This window comes from Trachurus japonicus, chromosome 16, assembly GCF_045865225.1.
Source record: "Trachurus japonicus isolate A0001 chromosome 16, Traja_1.0".
Classification (NCBI taxonomy): Eukaryota; Metazoa; Chordata; class Actinopteri; order Carangiformes; family Carangidae; genus Trachurus; species Trachurus japonicus.
Genome location: NC_140922.1, coordinates 12,169,161 through 12,186,306, shown reverse-complemented (window position 1 = coordinate 12,186,306; position 17,146 = coordinate 12,169,161). Strand labels below are relative to the sequence as shown.

Sequence of the window (17,146 nt, the reverse complement as noted above, 5' to 3'; positions counted from 1 at the left end):
AATTCACCCTTCTCTTGCTTTCTACCAATCGCTCCCTCTCTCTCCCTCTCTCTCTCTCTCAGTCAGGATATAGGTGTTGTCCACTGCAAAGGAAGGAAATTCTGTCACTTAGAACAATGGGCCTGTTTCTCTATCTATAGACCCAGAGAGGCTGAGAGCCAGGGAGAGAGAGGGAGCAGAGTTTGTCCAGTTAGAGAGAACAACTTAAAGGTAAAGAAAAGGGTATTTCAGCTGATTAGAATTAGACATGTGTGTATAGGCGTGTGGCGGGTTTGGGCCTTTGAAAAATGGAATTTCGTTGTGAGGAGAAGGAAACATTTAAGGTTATTAGATTACTTTGAGCTGCGTGTTAGCGTTCAGGTGGGCAAGGATAATCACAACACACTATACAAGGATAAGAAGTATCTGTGGGTAAGTTCATTCATATTTTAATACCTTAAAATATTTGATTTTCTGTCTCGTATTATTTGGGTATAATCTTTATTCAAAATATTCCACTGCAACATCGAGGACAGGATGTCAAAAACCTCGATGTTTTCTGTCTAGAATGACAACAACGGGGTTTAGGAGGGGACACGCATCAAGATTCAACAAGATTTTTAGTCTTGTCAGAGCTTATGGTTGAAAAAGCGCCTGAAGAAGACGCGTAGGTAGTTTCCCAATGGAAAACAACAGTTACCTTCACTTAACCAAATTCTATCTGTTCAGGAGAAAAAAGAAAGAGTGACTCTCAGATTTTGGTGAAAATCTGCATAAAGTCACGCTGAGAAATGGACTGGCAGTGACCCTTTGAGTGGGTTTTTCCCTGTCACTACGACAGCTGGACTTGAGTCCCACAAAACATGCTTCCTGTTTGAGAATGGGAATTACACGCTATGATTTACAGAGGGGCTGAAGGGGAGGGGGAGGGCTGAGTTCATTTTTTTGTCTGTTTTCTCCATGTTGACAACCTGCTGTAGGTATCCTGTTGATGTTTTTTGAAGGTGACATCATTCTATTGTTATATTGTTTCAATCCTGGCGTTACAGCAACACATTCCTCACTACAGCAGGGAGGCTGACTGGAGGAAACGTGACATTTACCGTTTGTTGACATACTGCATATAATTGAATTAAAAAGCCAAATTTCTCCTTAATTTCTCTCTGTTAGATGGAGGGGTCTGGCAGTCCTCGCTTCAGAAAGCTCCATTTCCCAGTGGGTCTGTGGATCAACTCTCCCCGGAAACACTTTGCCAAACTAGGCGGTCGCTGGCCCAGCGCTATCTCTGTCAAGTTAGTCTGAACCTCTCTCATCTTTATTTCTGTTTTGCATCTGCATCATGCATATCTCAGATTCAGCAGCTCTAACACCACTTATTGTTCAGTTCCTGATAAGTATTGTTGAATGAACAGTTTGTGTATTGATGTCATTTTTATCTTACTTCCACTGTCATTAGGATCCTTTCAACCTCGTAACCTTTCCTTGTTTTATTTTAGTCCTTGTTGTTTGTCAGTCATAATTCACAGCTGACTGGTCCCTTCCTTTCTCCTTCCTCTCTCCTCCATCTGTCTTCCCCTCCTCTGTTGTTACCAGGTCGACCACCAGCTCTGACGCAGCCTCCCTCCACGAGGCCCCCTCTGCTCCTTCCTCTTCCCTTTCTAACTCCACCCCCTCGCTGGCTTCCCCTACCCCATCCCCGTCTCCCTCCCCAGCCTTCCTCAGGCCGCGGCCTGCTGGGACCCAGTCTCGCACAAAGCGCCTTTCCCATCTCTTTCTGCGGGGGCGCTCCAACAGCGACCGGGACAGGGCGGTGGGGGAGAGGGAGAGAGAGGTTTGGGCTCACTCGGCCACCCCCTCCTCCCACCACTACTTGCCCCCTGCCTCTTCCTCTGCCCCAGGCCTGATAAAGATCTATGGAGATGCCCTGTCTAGTGGAGCCAACTATCGCTCCCTGCTGGCCAACATCCACTCTACATCCAGGCAGCTCATCGCCCAGGTCATCACTCGCTACACTGAGAGAGAGAGGGAGGAAACAGATGACGCAGGTATGAGAGGGGGAAATTTTCTCTCATTTGGACCTCTGCTGCAGAATTATTTGCTCAAAATTTTCTTAACCAATTGGGAATGACTTAATATAAACATAAACAGCGGTGTTATGGAAAAATAATTACCCCTCCCCTCCCCTCTTCCTCCCTTCCTTCATTACCTTCTAGTCCTCCAGAAACACAGCCCAGAGGACTTCCTGTTGTGTGATGTCATTGGAAAGCCCATCCAGCAGCCAGATGGAGCTATCAAATGGGAGACAGAGTGCCGGAGAGGTGTTGCCCCATGGGAATGTCCCTTGCTGTTAGTGGACATGTGGAGGCCTAAGGACGGGTTTGAGCGGCGCTTTGAAATCCAAAGGAAGGAAGACTATGAGAGAGAGGAGAGAGAGAGGGAGAGGGAGCGGGAGAGGGAGGGAGAGAGTTACCAAGGTATGTGTGAGAGTCTGTCTCTGCTGTGCGGTTTGAAATGACACTGGGTCAAAGTGACGGATGCTCTGATTGTCTGCCTGGGCTACAGGTGTGCGCTGGCGGCGGAGCAGGATGGCGTCAGGGGGCGGAGCGGAGGAGAGCGAGCGTGGGCACCGTGGGAGGAACAGTGAGCTCAGGAGGAGCATCAGCGACATGAACCTCAGTCTGCGACGTCGCCAGGGCAACCACGTCGGCAACGAGCCGCGTGGTCCTGGCAACCGGGCCAACAACAACAACAACGGCGGGGTGCAGGACAGGAAGAGCATCGTGAGCATGATCAGCCCGCAGCCAGGAGAGGTAAAGACGGCGATGTGGTGAGGTAGAGCTGCATTCACCGTCCCAATGGGTTTTTTTTTGTTTTTAAATCACCGTGACTTAACCTGCTGTTTCAGATTAGGGCGTCAAGAGCTGAAGCAAAGGTCGGGTGGACGAACCAGCCGGCCGAAGATGAAAGGGATTACTCCAGCTGTGACCTGGAAGTGATGTCGCAAAGTTTGATCCTTCCGCCCACAGACAGACCCTACTTCCTGTTGCTTCAGGGTTACGATCAGAGCAAGGCAAGACATGTTGACAGATGATATCACGGCTACACACAAATTTCTCACAAACAACACAGTATGTAAACACATCAACACACGCTGACCCAGGCACACACACACACACACACACACACAAAAACTGACATGCACACGAGCTCTACAGCACGTCGCACACCCTCCGATGTGCGCTCATGTGCAAACTCACAGGCATGTTGCGGAGGATTTATACAGAGGATTTATGCAGGGCTACACATGTGCACACACCCTGAACTTGACATCATACCTGCATGTCTGTAATCGCCACATACCATCGGGTTTTCCATCCCATTCAGCATCCAGCACAAAACAGCTTCAGAGCCACACAATGCGCCCAACAAATTCTCTATCAAAGCACAAAACCCCTCTGTGTACATCACTCCACCGCGCACAATGACCTCACACAGGTCTCCATTGTAGCAAACTGTGACACACTTCATACCTTATCGACCGCCCGCTGTTCAACTTAACATCTGATGAAGAAGATTGATATAAACCATACCACTTAAAAGATAACAGACCTCCCTGACTCTCTGCCACTCTACACTGTGTGTTTTGTTTAGGATTTTGTTTTGTACATCATGGCGGGACATACTCATGTGTTCGGAAGAAAACCCACAATGAGGGAGAGAGAGAAGGATAGAGAGAGGGAGAGGAAGGGGAAGAGGCCTCTGAAGGTGGACACGTTCCTCTCTGCCCCCGACCTTTTGGCCAGACATTTATTGGTGAGGAGAGACTCAGCAGTTCCTGACACGCCCACTGGACAAGGTACTAACAACGTTGTTAAAACTGTCCAACAAAATGTCAAACCACAACAGAAGTCAATGACTCCACATACTTTATGCAACTTAAAATGAAAATCATCGGTGCACTGTTTGTTGTGTTCTGTCTTGATGCTTATCTCATTTCCTCGCAGCTCTGATGCGGCCCTTCAGGGGAGGCGCAGTCACACACAACGGAGCGGCCCTGTACAGGGAGACCGTCCTAAAGCCAGGGGATGTGATTGGTCTGGGGAACCACTTCCTTTTCCTGTACCGCGACCCCCGTGTCACCCCAGCTCCGCCGCTGGCACTGACCCTGCCGTGGCAAGCCGATGCCTCCACCACCTGCTGTCCGTCGGGGCTGGTGGACAGACAGGAGGCTCTGAGGCAGTACCTCGGATCCACTGAGGCAGTTTTGAAATTCCATCCCCGCCACGCAGATTCCTTGTTACAGGTGAGAGTGGCAGCAGATTAACTTATATAAACTCAAAATCTAACTGTGTTACCACAAAATGGCCTTGACTCCATGTGTTATGTTTATCTCTCACTCTTCTGCTAGGAGATAATCTCCAAAAATTCCTCTCCAGACTCTGGTGGGGGGCCTTTAGCTCCAGCTTATCTCCTGTCAATCATGATAGATCACGCCTCTAAACACCTGGACCCTGCTCTCACACCACATCTACTACTCAAGTCAGCCAATCTAATTAAGGAAATTGTCTGGGTAAGAACAAAAAAACTTTTTACTAAAATTATATATTGGTGGCCAACCTTGAAGTACAATAAATCTAGCCATAGGCCTCTGTTAGACGTCATTACTGCCCCCCTCCCTCTCATTTCCTGTCATCTCTTTACTGGTAGCTCTGTAATAAAGGCATAAACATGTCCAGCATATTTATACCTTTATTAACAAACATCCTTACTACGTCTAAAGCCATGCCACCAGCTCTGTGAGCCCATATGGACAGCAGTGCCTTGAACTAAGCGCTAACATCAGCATGTTGATGATGTCGACCTGCTGGTGGCGCTAGAGAAAATGCCAGGGGATCCTCAAATTCAGCTGGATACTGAGTGTCTGCACTAAAATTCATAGCAATCTATTCAAAAGTGTTTGAGATATTTCAGTCTGAATCAAAGTCTTGGTCCAATGAACAGACGAATCAGAGAGATCAACAGCACAGCCGTAAAATATTAAATGATGTGTTAAATAAATTGATAAAATATTCAAGAGGTTCGAGACTAGTTTATTTATAGACCAAGCGATCTGTGGATCTTTCCGGGATAGTGTTGCATGGGCATGACCACACTTAAAACAAGCTTGGCAGGAAAACATCAGGTAGGCAGACTGAGATTGCCACATTCAGTCAGACAGAAAAACCAGCAGACAGACATATGCCCTTCACTGTGGCCTGCTAGGTTGTGGACATGAGCGAGGATGAGCTGATGTCACTTCCCTCCTGCTGGAAAATGTGCTGTAATTGTCCTGGCTGCAGGGCTAGACTCCGCTCCCCCTCTCCACCCCCACACTAAGCCGAAATGTCTCTCCTCTCTTCTGTCTCCAACTCTCTTTACAGGATAACATTAAGGAATTTGGGGATAAGCATCCCACGCAAAAGTAAGAGCATTTTTGTTCTACGTCATGTTTCCTCTGTTTAGAGATCTCCTGCTGAGTGATTCATGATACATTTGTGCTTGTGCTGTTATGTCTTTGGTAAATTTTTGTGGTATGATGAAAGCATTGTAACAATGTGATGTTGAAAAATGGCTCAAACACTGTTGAGTAATAATAACTTTGTCTATTTTTATTCACAGTATGGTGTGTCTCTCGTTTAAAGCACAAACAAAACACTGACAGGGGAATGTTCACAATTATTTTACAGCTAACATAACTCTGACACTACATAAATGTTATGTGCAGCTCCACAGAGCAGGAGGGTGAGATAAGCACACCGAATGTCCAGAAACTGTCGTCCGACCTCCGACCCCTGATGTTCTGGATGTCAAACGCCACAGAGCTGCTGAACTTCTTCCAGGTCAAGGTCGAAACCATGGAGAAAGAGTGGGAGTTTGAAGGTGAAACCTCTATAAGCTATGACAAATGAATTACTTACCACAGACTTGTTATGTTGTAATGTTGGACCCTGAAATTAGAGCAGACACAAAGCCTTTCGCTGCGATGATTATCTTAATGGTCGTTTCTTTAAAGCCCCTGGGGATCCAGTCTTGACAGCTGACATGGACACCTGCTCAGAAGCTCTGGCGCAGCTGGACGACGTCATCATGCACACTTTCCAGCAGTGTGTGTATCACCTCACCAAGGTATAAAAAGACCAAAGCCCCAAATCCATATTAAATACACTATACAACACACTTTATGTGTGATGCTGACCCAGCTTTGATTCTGGAATGACTCTTCCACTTAAGCTTCATAAAGAGACAGAAAATTGTCTTCCTCACGACTTGACACTTATTTTTGTTGTTTACTGAGATCTCTCCGGAGCTGTCTCACCACCACCCATAATCTATTTTAATTTTTTCCAGCTGTCAGCATGTCCTCCATTTCCTTTGTGCTTTGCATTGTGGAAGAAAAGTGTGCTTCAACAGCACTCATGAAAATCAACAGTATTCAGTGTCTGACTTTGGTGTACTTAAATGTTGTTGCTTTTTTAGTTAAGGTGAGCATGTAGCAGGATCTGGCACTCGTCTACAGTCATACTAGAGGCCAATATGTTCACATTGACTATGCTAACATGCTGAGGTTTTTGACACATGTATTGTATTCATGATCATCTTAGTCAGACCAGTTAGCACTGTAATTTCTGCTTTATTAGCGCTGGCTACCACAAGTATAGTTGAGACTGTAGGGAGGCAGTTTCTGTAGGGAGGAAGTTTCTCAAGTATTTGGGAAAAAATGACAACTTGCAATTTTGTCTTGGTGGTGATGCTGTAAAAAAAAAACTGTTAAGGGGTCAGCTAAGGTGTTGCAGTTCGTCTTTAAATGGACATGAGGTCATGTGTGTGACAAATTGTAACGGCAATCCATCCAACAGTTGAGGTATTTCAAGTCATAACCACAGATGTGGACTCTATTTTAGTGCTGGAAGAAAAGTCAGAGGATAACTAACACCAGAGGATTTATCCTCTAGGGATCAAGAATTTGACAAATTTCACAGCAACTTATCCAATAGTTGCAGAAATATTTCAACAAATCTTTATCCCTAGAAAAACTACTAAGCGACTCTCCACCTCCCATCTTTCCCAACTTGATCTGACTCCTCCATGCATCATTCCAACAGTATACAGTAAATGTTTTATTTTTATAAACAAAACAGCTCATGTGTCCGTCCTTTCTGTCCACAAAGACCCTGTACTCACTACTACCTGCTCTCCTGGACTCCAACCCATTCTCCAGCGAGGACAAAGAGAAAGAGAAGGATGGAGCCGGTGGTGCAGAGAGAGAAGAGAAAGGAGGAGATGACGAAGAGGTGGATGATGTGTCTGCTTTACCACCCAAGGTTGCAGGGCTGGTGGAAGTGTATCGCTGTTCCCTCGTGCTGTCCCGGGAAGCGTGTCTGTCCCCTCCTCTTACCTCCCAAACCTTTGGCTACCTCTTCTTCTTCACCAACACCTCTCTGCTCAACACTTTGCTGGAGAGAGGTGAGAAGACTCAGCTTAATGTCACTGTCTTAAATGTAGTTCAACAGAAACCGCAAACTTGACTTGTTAATGCCAGTTATACAGCAACAGGTTTGTCTAAGGTCACGCCAGAACAAATAGAGCTGTAGCGGCAATACTATACTGTATGTATTGTTTATAGGATTAGATTTTTATGTTCCTCATAGACTGAACATGAATATTATCATGTAGTATCACATCATCACAGTATCACATCTTATTTACATGTCACGTGTAGTGATAAGATAATAAAAGTGTTCTCTTAATTAACAGGTTCTTTCTATTCATGTTTGACACAGCTGGCACATTTGACATTTTCATTCTGTTCCTTTCCACATCCATTTCCTTTTTTATCAGATGGACTGTTTTCATGGTCCAGAGCAGTTCAGATCAGAACAAACTTAGATCTGGTCCTGGACTGGCTACAGGGGGCGGGATTAGGAGACATTGCCTCTGAATTTATGAAGAAACTGTCAATCACAGTCAACTTCCTGTGCATTCCCAAGACTCGACTTATCCAGGTAAAACACCTACACGTGCAGTCTGCCAACAACAGGCCTGTGCTGGAGTATGAAGTAACGCTTGTTCCATTAACCTCTCGTCTCCCAGTCCTCCTGGACCAGTCTACAGGAGGACCATGCCCAGTTAAGCCCCGCCCAGCTGCACCACCTGCTCACTCATTACAAGCTGGGACCAGCCAGAGCTCCACCAGCATCCTGGGCTCCTCCACCAGGCACAGAGCTGAGCGGAGGTGAAACAAATCGCTATATCCAAGAGTACAAAAAGTAACAATGATATAATAATATAAACAGTAAATGAAAAGTCAATTGTTTGTAATTTCCTCCTCTTTCAGACATCTTTGAGAGCTTCCTGGATCATCCTCCTCTTATCCTGCCAAATGAGACACCACGCCTTGACCTCTCCCAGCCAATCCCAAGCCCTGAGCTCCAAAAGGAAGTGACACGTCTCCGCACCTTCTTGTGGGGACTCGACCAGGATGAGCTTCCTGCCAATCAGAGGACGCGGCTTTGAGGAAGCCCATATTTGTCTCTGCATGGATGTCTCAGAGAAGTAATAACGGAATCTGAGCAGAAATGCAAACTGCAAACAAAAGAAAAATGCAAACTGGACATGTTTTCAGCATTGTGGTGCTTAGGTGGTTGTTTCTTCATGACATTTCCATATCAGTTCATTTATTCAAGATATTTTCAAGTAAGAAATGTATTGGCTTTGGTATGTCTTTATAGGATTTATTTTAAAGCAGAGAGTAAAGCCCCATGTCTGCTGGGCCACGTAGTGTTATGCTTTATGTGACTGTTTGACTTGGCTTCCATGTATGTTTTTAAAGTACTTGTTTTTAATAAAACTCTGAATTCAAGTCAAAAGACCTACAGTTTCCGTATACTCTTTGACAAGTTTGTTGCCCACAGCAGGGCCCCTGGGGCTTGGCACTTGTCACAGCTTCAACACCAAAGAAACGTTCCACAAGGTGGCAATGCAGGACTCATTCCCCTTTGACGTTAAATGATGAGTCTGCAGGTAGAATTGCTTGACTAAGGAGGTGATCATACAACTGCATTATCATCTGTTCCAAAGACAGATTCTCATTTCCTGTAATAACGGTAGCATTTTACACCGGGTCATGACTCAAGCAAGAAAATGAGACTGTGACAATCACACAGAAAGGGTACCATGGTTTACCTTTTGTCATAAAGGTCAAAGCTAGTGACTTAAGAGCAACTGGAGACTCTTAATTTCCCTTTGGTTGATGTGAGACACCAGAGTGAACTGATTGGTGGGGTGTAACTTTTCATTAATGTGGTATAATGCCCTGGCCTTTTAGTAAAGACCATCTGATTAAGTATGAGTTAGCAAGGGGCTGTGGTGAACAGACAGCAGACAGGTGATATCATCATCTGGAGTGAGTAACAGGGCAACTTAAACTGTCACAATTTTGTAATATCCAGTCAATTTCACTGTCTAGTCAGCCAGACGTCAGTTGACCACTTTCTTTGTTTTCAGAGTGAAGCTCTGTGACGTCTCGGCAAACACAAGTTAACATGCTCCCTTGGCGTCCAGCCAACGGCTTTCTTTCTTCCGGTCAGCTTCTCAGATGAATGCCTTTACGGTAAAAAGCTAAAAAAAAAACATCAATCCCGTGAGAGACCCCCTGCTTACATCATCAGTGTAGCCTCCGGTTCTGTCTTCCCAATTTCTTGCTGTGCTGACATCAAAAAACATGCCATTGAGAAAGACTGGTTATAGATCATGAATCATGAGAAGAGGCTCCCTGTGGTTACACTTATCAATTAAGTGATTGTAATCACTCTCATTTGAAATTCAATGTGGTGTATGAGTGAGAGTGAGACTGTGTTTGTGTGCTAATTTCAACTTTCCAGTAATGTCATACAGATGTAGTCTGTAGCTTTATAATGAAACACAGATGGGGCTCAGACTGGTATAGGTCCACACTGATTGTGTGACATTACAGTAGTTGGTGATACAATACAGTGACCAATGTCTGAGTGCTATTAAGTAACATGTAAGGTTTAGTAAGCATGTGTCACGCACACAGATTTCTGTGATCTCAATCAGTGACACAGACACACTTTCACCCAGTATTGCGTAGTCATACGCACACACACAAAACCCGTCCCTCTGCCTCACACACACACACGCACTAAGTAGGCTTCTTTACCCAGGTGCAGAGCCCCACACCTGTTGTAGCGGCTCTCTGTAATTAGCTCAATACAATTATCACTGGTGGACTGAGGGGGGGTGGGGGTGTGTGTGTGAAGACAATGGGGCAGTTATTCTCCCCCTATCATCTCCTTCTCTCTCCCTGCTGTCGAGTAATGAAAGATTCTTCCCTTCTTCAAAGAGATGGAGTTTCCTACAAAACAGCTGAGTCAGAGGAGAAAAGAGAGGAGGATGAAAAGAAAAGGAGAACAGTAGGGAGGCAAGCGCGGTAATGCAATGCTGCTGGTGTGAGGCCCAGTGGACCACAGTGATTGTGTTCATTGTTGTTGCACACAGGAGTCATTTTCAGGAAGCAGAAAAAGCCCATGGCTCTCACACTTAACACTAACAGCTACAACCTGGCATGGCCTCAGTATCTATTTGTTATCTGGCAATACTTTGCGTTAGCCTTGCGTCATGGTAATGCCAGCAGTATAAGGAGGTTTTTCAAGTCATACGTCAGGGAAGGTTGGAGTGCGATGACTGTAGGGCTACTGATGGAGGTTGTGAGGCATGCTTTATCAGGAAATCGGAGGGGAAAGTGTGAGGGTTTAAGTCCAAAGTAGTCATCATACCAAACACTTCTTCCTTTATTTTTTTTTCATCCTCATCCCACTTGGGCAAAAGGAGCAATATTGCTTTTATGAGTCTGGCTCAGAAGAAACAAAGATAGATTTCTCATTTTAGACTCAGATTGAAACACTGTGCATGGCTTCAGGCTACGTTAAGGCCAGGAAGGGAGCAAGGAAATCTCTGTTAGGTCACAGACAGACAAAAAGGCAGACTGGGGGTGTAGGAATCTGTGTGAGGTTTGAGACGACTGGAGAGAAGGTCAGAGGTGCCGGGAGGGAGATCAGTCAGATGCAGACAGACAACAGATTGTGGCTGAGGCTGGAGATGTGGAGACTCGTGGATGAAATGGACAGCAGAAGCTCAGTGAGGTGACTAAAAGGCCAAGAGAAAAACCTTGGTCTTCCTCAAGGGACAGATCTGTTCTCCCCCTGGTTACGTCATCCAAATGTGAAATGCACACATAAACACACAAACTTTTCTCTTTCTCTTTTTTTTTTCGGTGCACATGCATGCCCCTACACACAAATGCGCACGGGCACACGCCGGGATATAAAGAACCCCTGTGAGGTCAGATCCTCTGGGCTGAGGGTGTCCACTGTTAGTGGGACCAGCCAGCTAAGCCTCACAGTCTCACTGGCAGCTACAACCACCACCACCAACCGCTGTACCCTGCCTTGCCCTGCCCTGCCCTGCCCCGGCTCTCTCTCTACTGGCGGCTGTCTGTCCTGGCCTGTTGCTGCTGCCGCTACTGTTGCTGCTGCTGCTGCTGCTGCTGCTGCTGCTGCTGCTTATGCAAGGCAGCGGTGCGTTTATGTGTGTGCCTTTCAATTTGGGACAAGGCCTGTTCCACCAATATGGGACCGGTGGTCTTTTCCTCTTTTTTCCCCAAAATGTCCTCATCTACCTTTTCCCTCCTTTCCTTCTCTTTGCTCCTGTTTTCCTGTCTCTCTCGCTTTCGCTCAGTATGTCTCTCTCGGGCCGGGGGGCCTGTGGGCCTGTGGGTAGGGGCCTTATTCCATCAGCCTGGGGCTTCTGTCAGAGGCTTGTTCCATTTTGCGTCATGGTGTTGACTGAGCAGACCCCACACTTAACTCCCATAGAGCGATGGGGTTGGGCGGCAGGGAGGCCGGCGCGGGCTAACGCGGCCCCGTGTTCAGCGTGGTAATCTGATGGCCATGTTTATTTTATGTAGCTCTCCTTTGATGGAGCAGAAAAAGTCTTTGGGCTTTTTGTTTCAGCACTTTCACTGCCAGGTCAGAGGTGCTCGCCGTGGTTACGCTCAGGAAGAATAATATTTGCCCTTATATTCGCTCCAAACAGGCTTTTTTCCATATTAGTGTCAGGGATACTCTCTGAGTTTCTGCCTTCCACTGATTCGGCACATTGGAGGTGAAGGGTGGTGGGGGACTGCACCTCAAAAGCATCGCTCCCTGGAGGATGTCAGGGGTGTTCCACAGGTCGTCCCCGAGAGCTGCTGCTGCTATACCCCTGAGTGAACCCCCGTCACACTCAATGAGGGCCTGAGAGACAGCGCTGTAGCCATATATATACTGTAAGTCCCATTAGTGTAGGGAAACACACACATAAACACATGAAAACACTCTCCCTCCTGCTTGGCTGCCCCAGACTCCACCTCAGCTGTCAGTTGTCCAAACTTCCCAGGGGTTCTTTTTAATGGAGCTACCAAAAAAAAAAAAAAAAGTTAGGCTACCTCTCCCATCTTGTCTGCCTGTGCCTTTCACTGCCTTACTTCAAAACTCACACACCCACCTTTCTGCCTTGTGTCAGCTGTTTCAGATGGGTCGAAAAGCCAGGGAACCACACTAAGTCATTATGCGAGGTTTTGACCTAAACGTATGAGCGACAGAGCGGAGCAGTTCAAGTTCCCTGGATCAGATTCTGACCCCAGTTTCTTCAGTATAACCGCACCATAAAGCACATGTATTGCCCCTCGTCACTTTGTTCTGCACTCTCTCTCTATTATGCTTTACAATGTTGATCTGACCCGGCAAAGTGCTCTGATTTGATGTGAGTGGCGACGTACAGGACTTGCTTCGTCATGCAAGATTGCTTTTTACTTTGAAGATTAATTAGTATGTAGCTTTTGAGAGAAGAAGCCCAGATTGTGGCTGGGAATATTGTTTATCTATCTCGATTTTGTTATTGTAATTGGCCATGGTCTGCGCTGTCATATTACAGGAATGAATCATTGTCATACAAGATACACCCCGGGGAGTTATATGGATAATGTTTCATTTCCTTCCAGATTGCTCATTATTTATGATCTGAATACAGAAAAGACAGGGTTTGGGCCAGATAGGAACAATAAGCACACACACACACACACATGCATACACACACCAGCATGCATAAACTGAAACTAGATCCCCATCATATCTCTTATCTTTCCATTGAGGAGGAATACAAAACCATACACAGAAAGGATTGTTTATACTTCCTGTCCCCCTCCATATATCCCATTATCCCCTTTTCTGTTCTAACATATTAGACATGTTCCTGACCTCCCCTGCGACTGAGAGGTATGTGCTTATTCACAGATGCCGGACTACACTCTGAAGTAATCCTGGAGAAACAAGGAAACAAGAGGAACGGTGTGTGTGTGTGTGTGTGTGTGTGTGTGTGTGTGTGTGCCCTGGTGGTAGTTAATCCAATCCCTCCCGGTGCAATTTAGCAGCTCAAAACCATTACCAACTGGCCGCCCTGAAAATCAGCACCAGCAGCCAGACAAAACGGATGTAGACTTGTTATTAGACACTGATGTAAAGTCAGATTTAACTGGTCACTACAGAGGGGGAAGCTAATCTGGATCAGGGTTTGGCAATGTCGTGTTGGCCGTTCAAACTGAGCCTGAAAGCCTCTGCAGATGGCACAGTGCGGGAGACAGTGGGATGGTCAGGTTGGTGAGTCATAAAGAGGTGCTGTCAGTCAAACCCCAAGGATTCACCAGCAAGACATCTGCCTGTGTGAGGTATATGTCTCTGTCTGTGTGTGTGTGTGTCAACCTCTTCCCACTCACTGTTACCCAGTCAGAGGCTGATTAACAGGGGTTCACCTTTCCTGTGGTGTGCCTCTATCTCTGTGCTCTCTTCCTGTCCCACAGTTGTCCCTTGCCCTCGCCCAACACCCTTTGGACGGGCGATAGTCTGTTTTACGTCGTTGCAGTCGGCTATCTTTGTTCGGTCATTCTCTTCCATAGCATCACTTTGTTTTTTCTGATCCCCACCTCCATATCACAGCTCATTAGTTCTATTCTCCCTGACACTCTCACCTATCTCTACCCAGTCATCCCAACCCATCCCGTTCCCTTCATTTCATGTGTCATCACTCTCCATCCGCATCGCTGCTCTCGGTTTCCTAGGGCCGCCACTGTCACTGTGTTTATTGTCTTAGTGTCAAACCCTGCACATATGTCTGTCCAGGCATCCTGTTCCATCTCCTCCCGCCCCACACTTTGTCGTCATCCCTTTCATTTCTCCCCTGTGATTCTCCGTGTGCCTGTTGTTACTGGGCATTCAGTCCAGTCTGCTGCGGGAAATTTCCTTCTTATCGCTCAGTGGGCCATTCCTTGCATTCCTGGCATGCTTCCTGGCACTACCGGGGGTCCAGCCAGATGCGAGGGCGTCTGTAATACAAGGCAGACACTGAAGCCAACGACACCATTCATGCATCCAGTGTTGACCTCCCCTGATGAGGATGGGCACTGTGATTGATGAACAGAAAGAGGATGAGGAGCCAGGGAGAGAAGGGAGGTGGAGACATAAAAAGACAGTGGCGGCAGGGGGCAATGATAATGTGTGTGAACTCTGTGCCAAAAATAGAAATTTGTGGATAGCTTTCATTTCTGAGTCCTTGACTCACAGACTGTTATTGATAGAAGATGACATGTAAGGCATTTTTCACAGAGCAGTTTATGGCTAATTGGCAACAGCAGGGGGTCACAGTGCACATAAACATTGGGAACAAGAATAGCGAGATTAGAATAACTACCATTTCATTCCTCTTAGTCACAGGCCTCCTATGATAAAGGTGGCTCTGTCACTGCACACTAAACAAAGCTTTTGTGAGCTCCAGCAATGAACAAAGGTCAAGAAAATAAAGCTGAAGAGACTGCGGGGTTGTGACAGGTCATGCAGATGCACAAGTAAACGATGGCCATCAGACTCAGACACGGAGATAATGATAATGGTGGTTGGAAGAATGCACGCAAACACATCACTTCCATATCTTCCTCTCACTATTCCAGAGATAAGATGTTCAAGAAGTATGAGGGACAGATAGTTCAGTTTATATAAACATTGACAGTAAATGTTTTCTTTCCACAAGAGAATGCAAAAAAAAAAAAAACCCAAAGCGCAAAACGACAACAACTGCAGAAATTTCAATCTAAAAAAGGAAGACAGTGTATCTTCTGTGCCGTGTTTGCACCGCTTTAAGTCAAAGTCACTTCAAACCAAAGTTGACATTTCAGTGAACTCGTGGTCCACCTCCCCTCCCTGTGCGGTCAAAGCACAGCCTACTGAATGTGGAGAGAAGTCTTTTTGATTTCTAAACATTTTCAAATGCGCTCTGCCTCCCAACTGTGTTGCTCAGCTCCTCGATCCCCGTCCGTACTCTTCTTCAAAACATAAACAGTGACAACATGCGGATATGAAATTTCCTTTCCTGTGTTTGCTCTTAGTTATGGCGAGATTTACACACTCTGAATGGCTGACGCACGGGAAGTGGTCGGTGGAACGACGGTAGAATCAATACAGCTGCCCATGTGCTCTGTTATAGGTTGTGTTATCTGTTATCATTGTTGTGGGAGGTTGATTTATGATTGTCACCGTGTAATGAGCGTTAATTTAATGAATGGCCAGCGATGAGGGGGCCTGAAGTACGTCAGCATTCACAGAAACCAGCCAGTCCGTGTCAGGTTAAAGGGGGTAGTGGGTTATAAATTGTTTTAAATGCTGGGGGTGAATCGTCTGACGGACGTAAGCATACGCATGTTTTTGCAAGTTTGTTTGTGTGTCTGTGTGTATCTGTGTCCATCCGTCTGGAAAGGGCATCCTCCCACCCCTCCGTGTCACCGAGGTCACGTAACGTTGACAAAGTCACTCCATAGGGCAGAAAGCGACGTCACACAAGTCCTCTTCCTTTTGTCTTCCCGCTCCCTTCACTCTTTCCCGTCGTCTGCTCAGGCCTCACTGCCCCCTTACACACACACACACACACACACACACACACACTCCTCCCCGTTTCCCCTGAGTGTTTGTCAGCAGCTCTCAGCTTCCGTAGAATAACACGACAACGGGCTCAGTGTGTGGCTGACGCAGACACACGGTGCGCTGGCAAACTGGTCAGCTCTGATACAAACACACAGATGTTGTAACTCACCACAAATAATGGTGGAAGTCTGAAAGGGGCAGCGAATGCTCGAGTAATGTCTCCGAGGTAACTATTCTGCAGACTGAGGAATGCAAAAATAGGAGCTTCACTTTTACTCTCCCTACTTTTTATTCTCTTGTCTTTCTCCTTCTAAAGACAAAAAAAAGGTTTTTAGAGGGCCACTTGAGTGGAGATATCACAGCCAGGTGATAAAAGTTTCTTCACTCTTTACATGCACATCATGTTTGATTACACATGTTTTGACTGTTTAAAGCTTGTGCTGTTTATATTCCATTGATCCTTCTGCACACCAGACAGCAGCAGCAGAGAAAACAGAGAGACCAGGAGGAGACAGGGATGTGAAGTGGAAGCGAGTGAGTGTGTGAAAGAGAAAGTAAGAGTTGAGCCGAGGGGGAAGCACTTTGAAAGGAGGATGAGATGAGGAGAGCGAGGGATGCAGACTGGACACGCGATGACAGGGGAGGAAAGAATGTTTAGGGCGACTGAGAATGGCAGAGAGATGAGCGGGAGGGAGCTCTGAGACAGGCCTGGGCTCTCCGGTGTATTAACACCAGTCTGAGATGGAGGGAGCATGGAAAGAGTGTTTGCACAGTAAAAAGTTCCTTTTGCGTGGGTAGCTTACTTCCCGCTGTACTCCCCCGCTGCAACTCCCCGAACCCCCCCAACACCGCCACCACCACCTCTCTTTCCTTCCTTCTCCCTCTCACACTCTGTCTGTGACCTATTGCTTCAACAAGTTCATTCAGAGATTTCCTCACTGGCAGATGCAACTGCTTGGACGCAGCGAGAGTGAGAGGGGAATGTGAGCAGGTGAGCAACCGGGAGTCAGAGAGAGTCAGTGAGAGAGAGAGAGAGAGGGGAGAGGGTTTCAGCTGAGTCTCACTGTTACACATGCACGTGTACTGTATGCTAACACGCACAC

At 46.5% G+C, this 17,146-nt stretch overlaps 1 protein-coding gene across 1 annotated transcript; it reads left to right on the top strand.

Moving 5' to 3' along the window:
• The first annotated feature begins 144 nt into the window (after positions 1-144).
• Positions 145-8,885, top strand: rasip1 (Ras interacting protein 1). The gene is made up of 16 exons (XM_085801535.1): positions 145-411; positions 1,150-1,271; positions 1,573-2,024; positions 2,193-2,453; positions 2,542-2,789; positions 2,885-3,049; positions 3,631-3,835; positions 3,984-4,282; positions 4,388-4,549; positions 5,400-5,440; positions 5,744-5,898; positions 6,032-6,144; positions 7,188-7,482; positions 7,858-8,021; positions 8,110-8,251; positions 8,354-8,885. The coding sequence occupies exons 2-16, from the start codon at positions 1,150-1,152 to the stop codon at positions 8,530-8,532; spliced, it is 3,003 nt and encodes a 1,000-aa protein (XP_085657661.1). The 5' UTR covers positions 145-411; the 3' UTR covers positions 8,533-8,885.
• Positions 8,886-17,146: the final 8,261 nt, after the last annotated feature.

Bases quoted from the DNA above. Each gene is read 5' to 3' on its own strand.
- rasip1 (XM_085801535.1), top strand. From the start codon at position 1,150: ATGGAGGGGTCTGGCAGTCCTCGCTTCAGAAAGCTCCATTTCCCAGTG. The intron at 2,454-2,541 runs GTATGTGTGAGA...CCTGGGCTACAG, and splicing joins GGAGGGAGAGAGTTACCAAG to GTGTGCGCTGGCGGCGGAGC. The intron at 4,283-4,387 runs GTGAGAGTGGCA...CTCTTCTGCTAG, and splicing joins ACGCAGATTCCTTGTTACAG to GAGATAATCTCCAAAAATTC.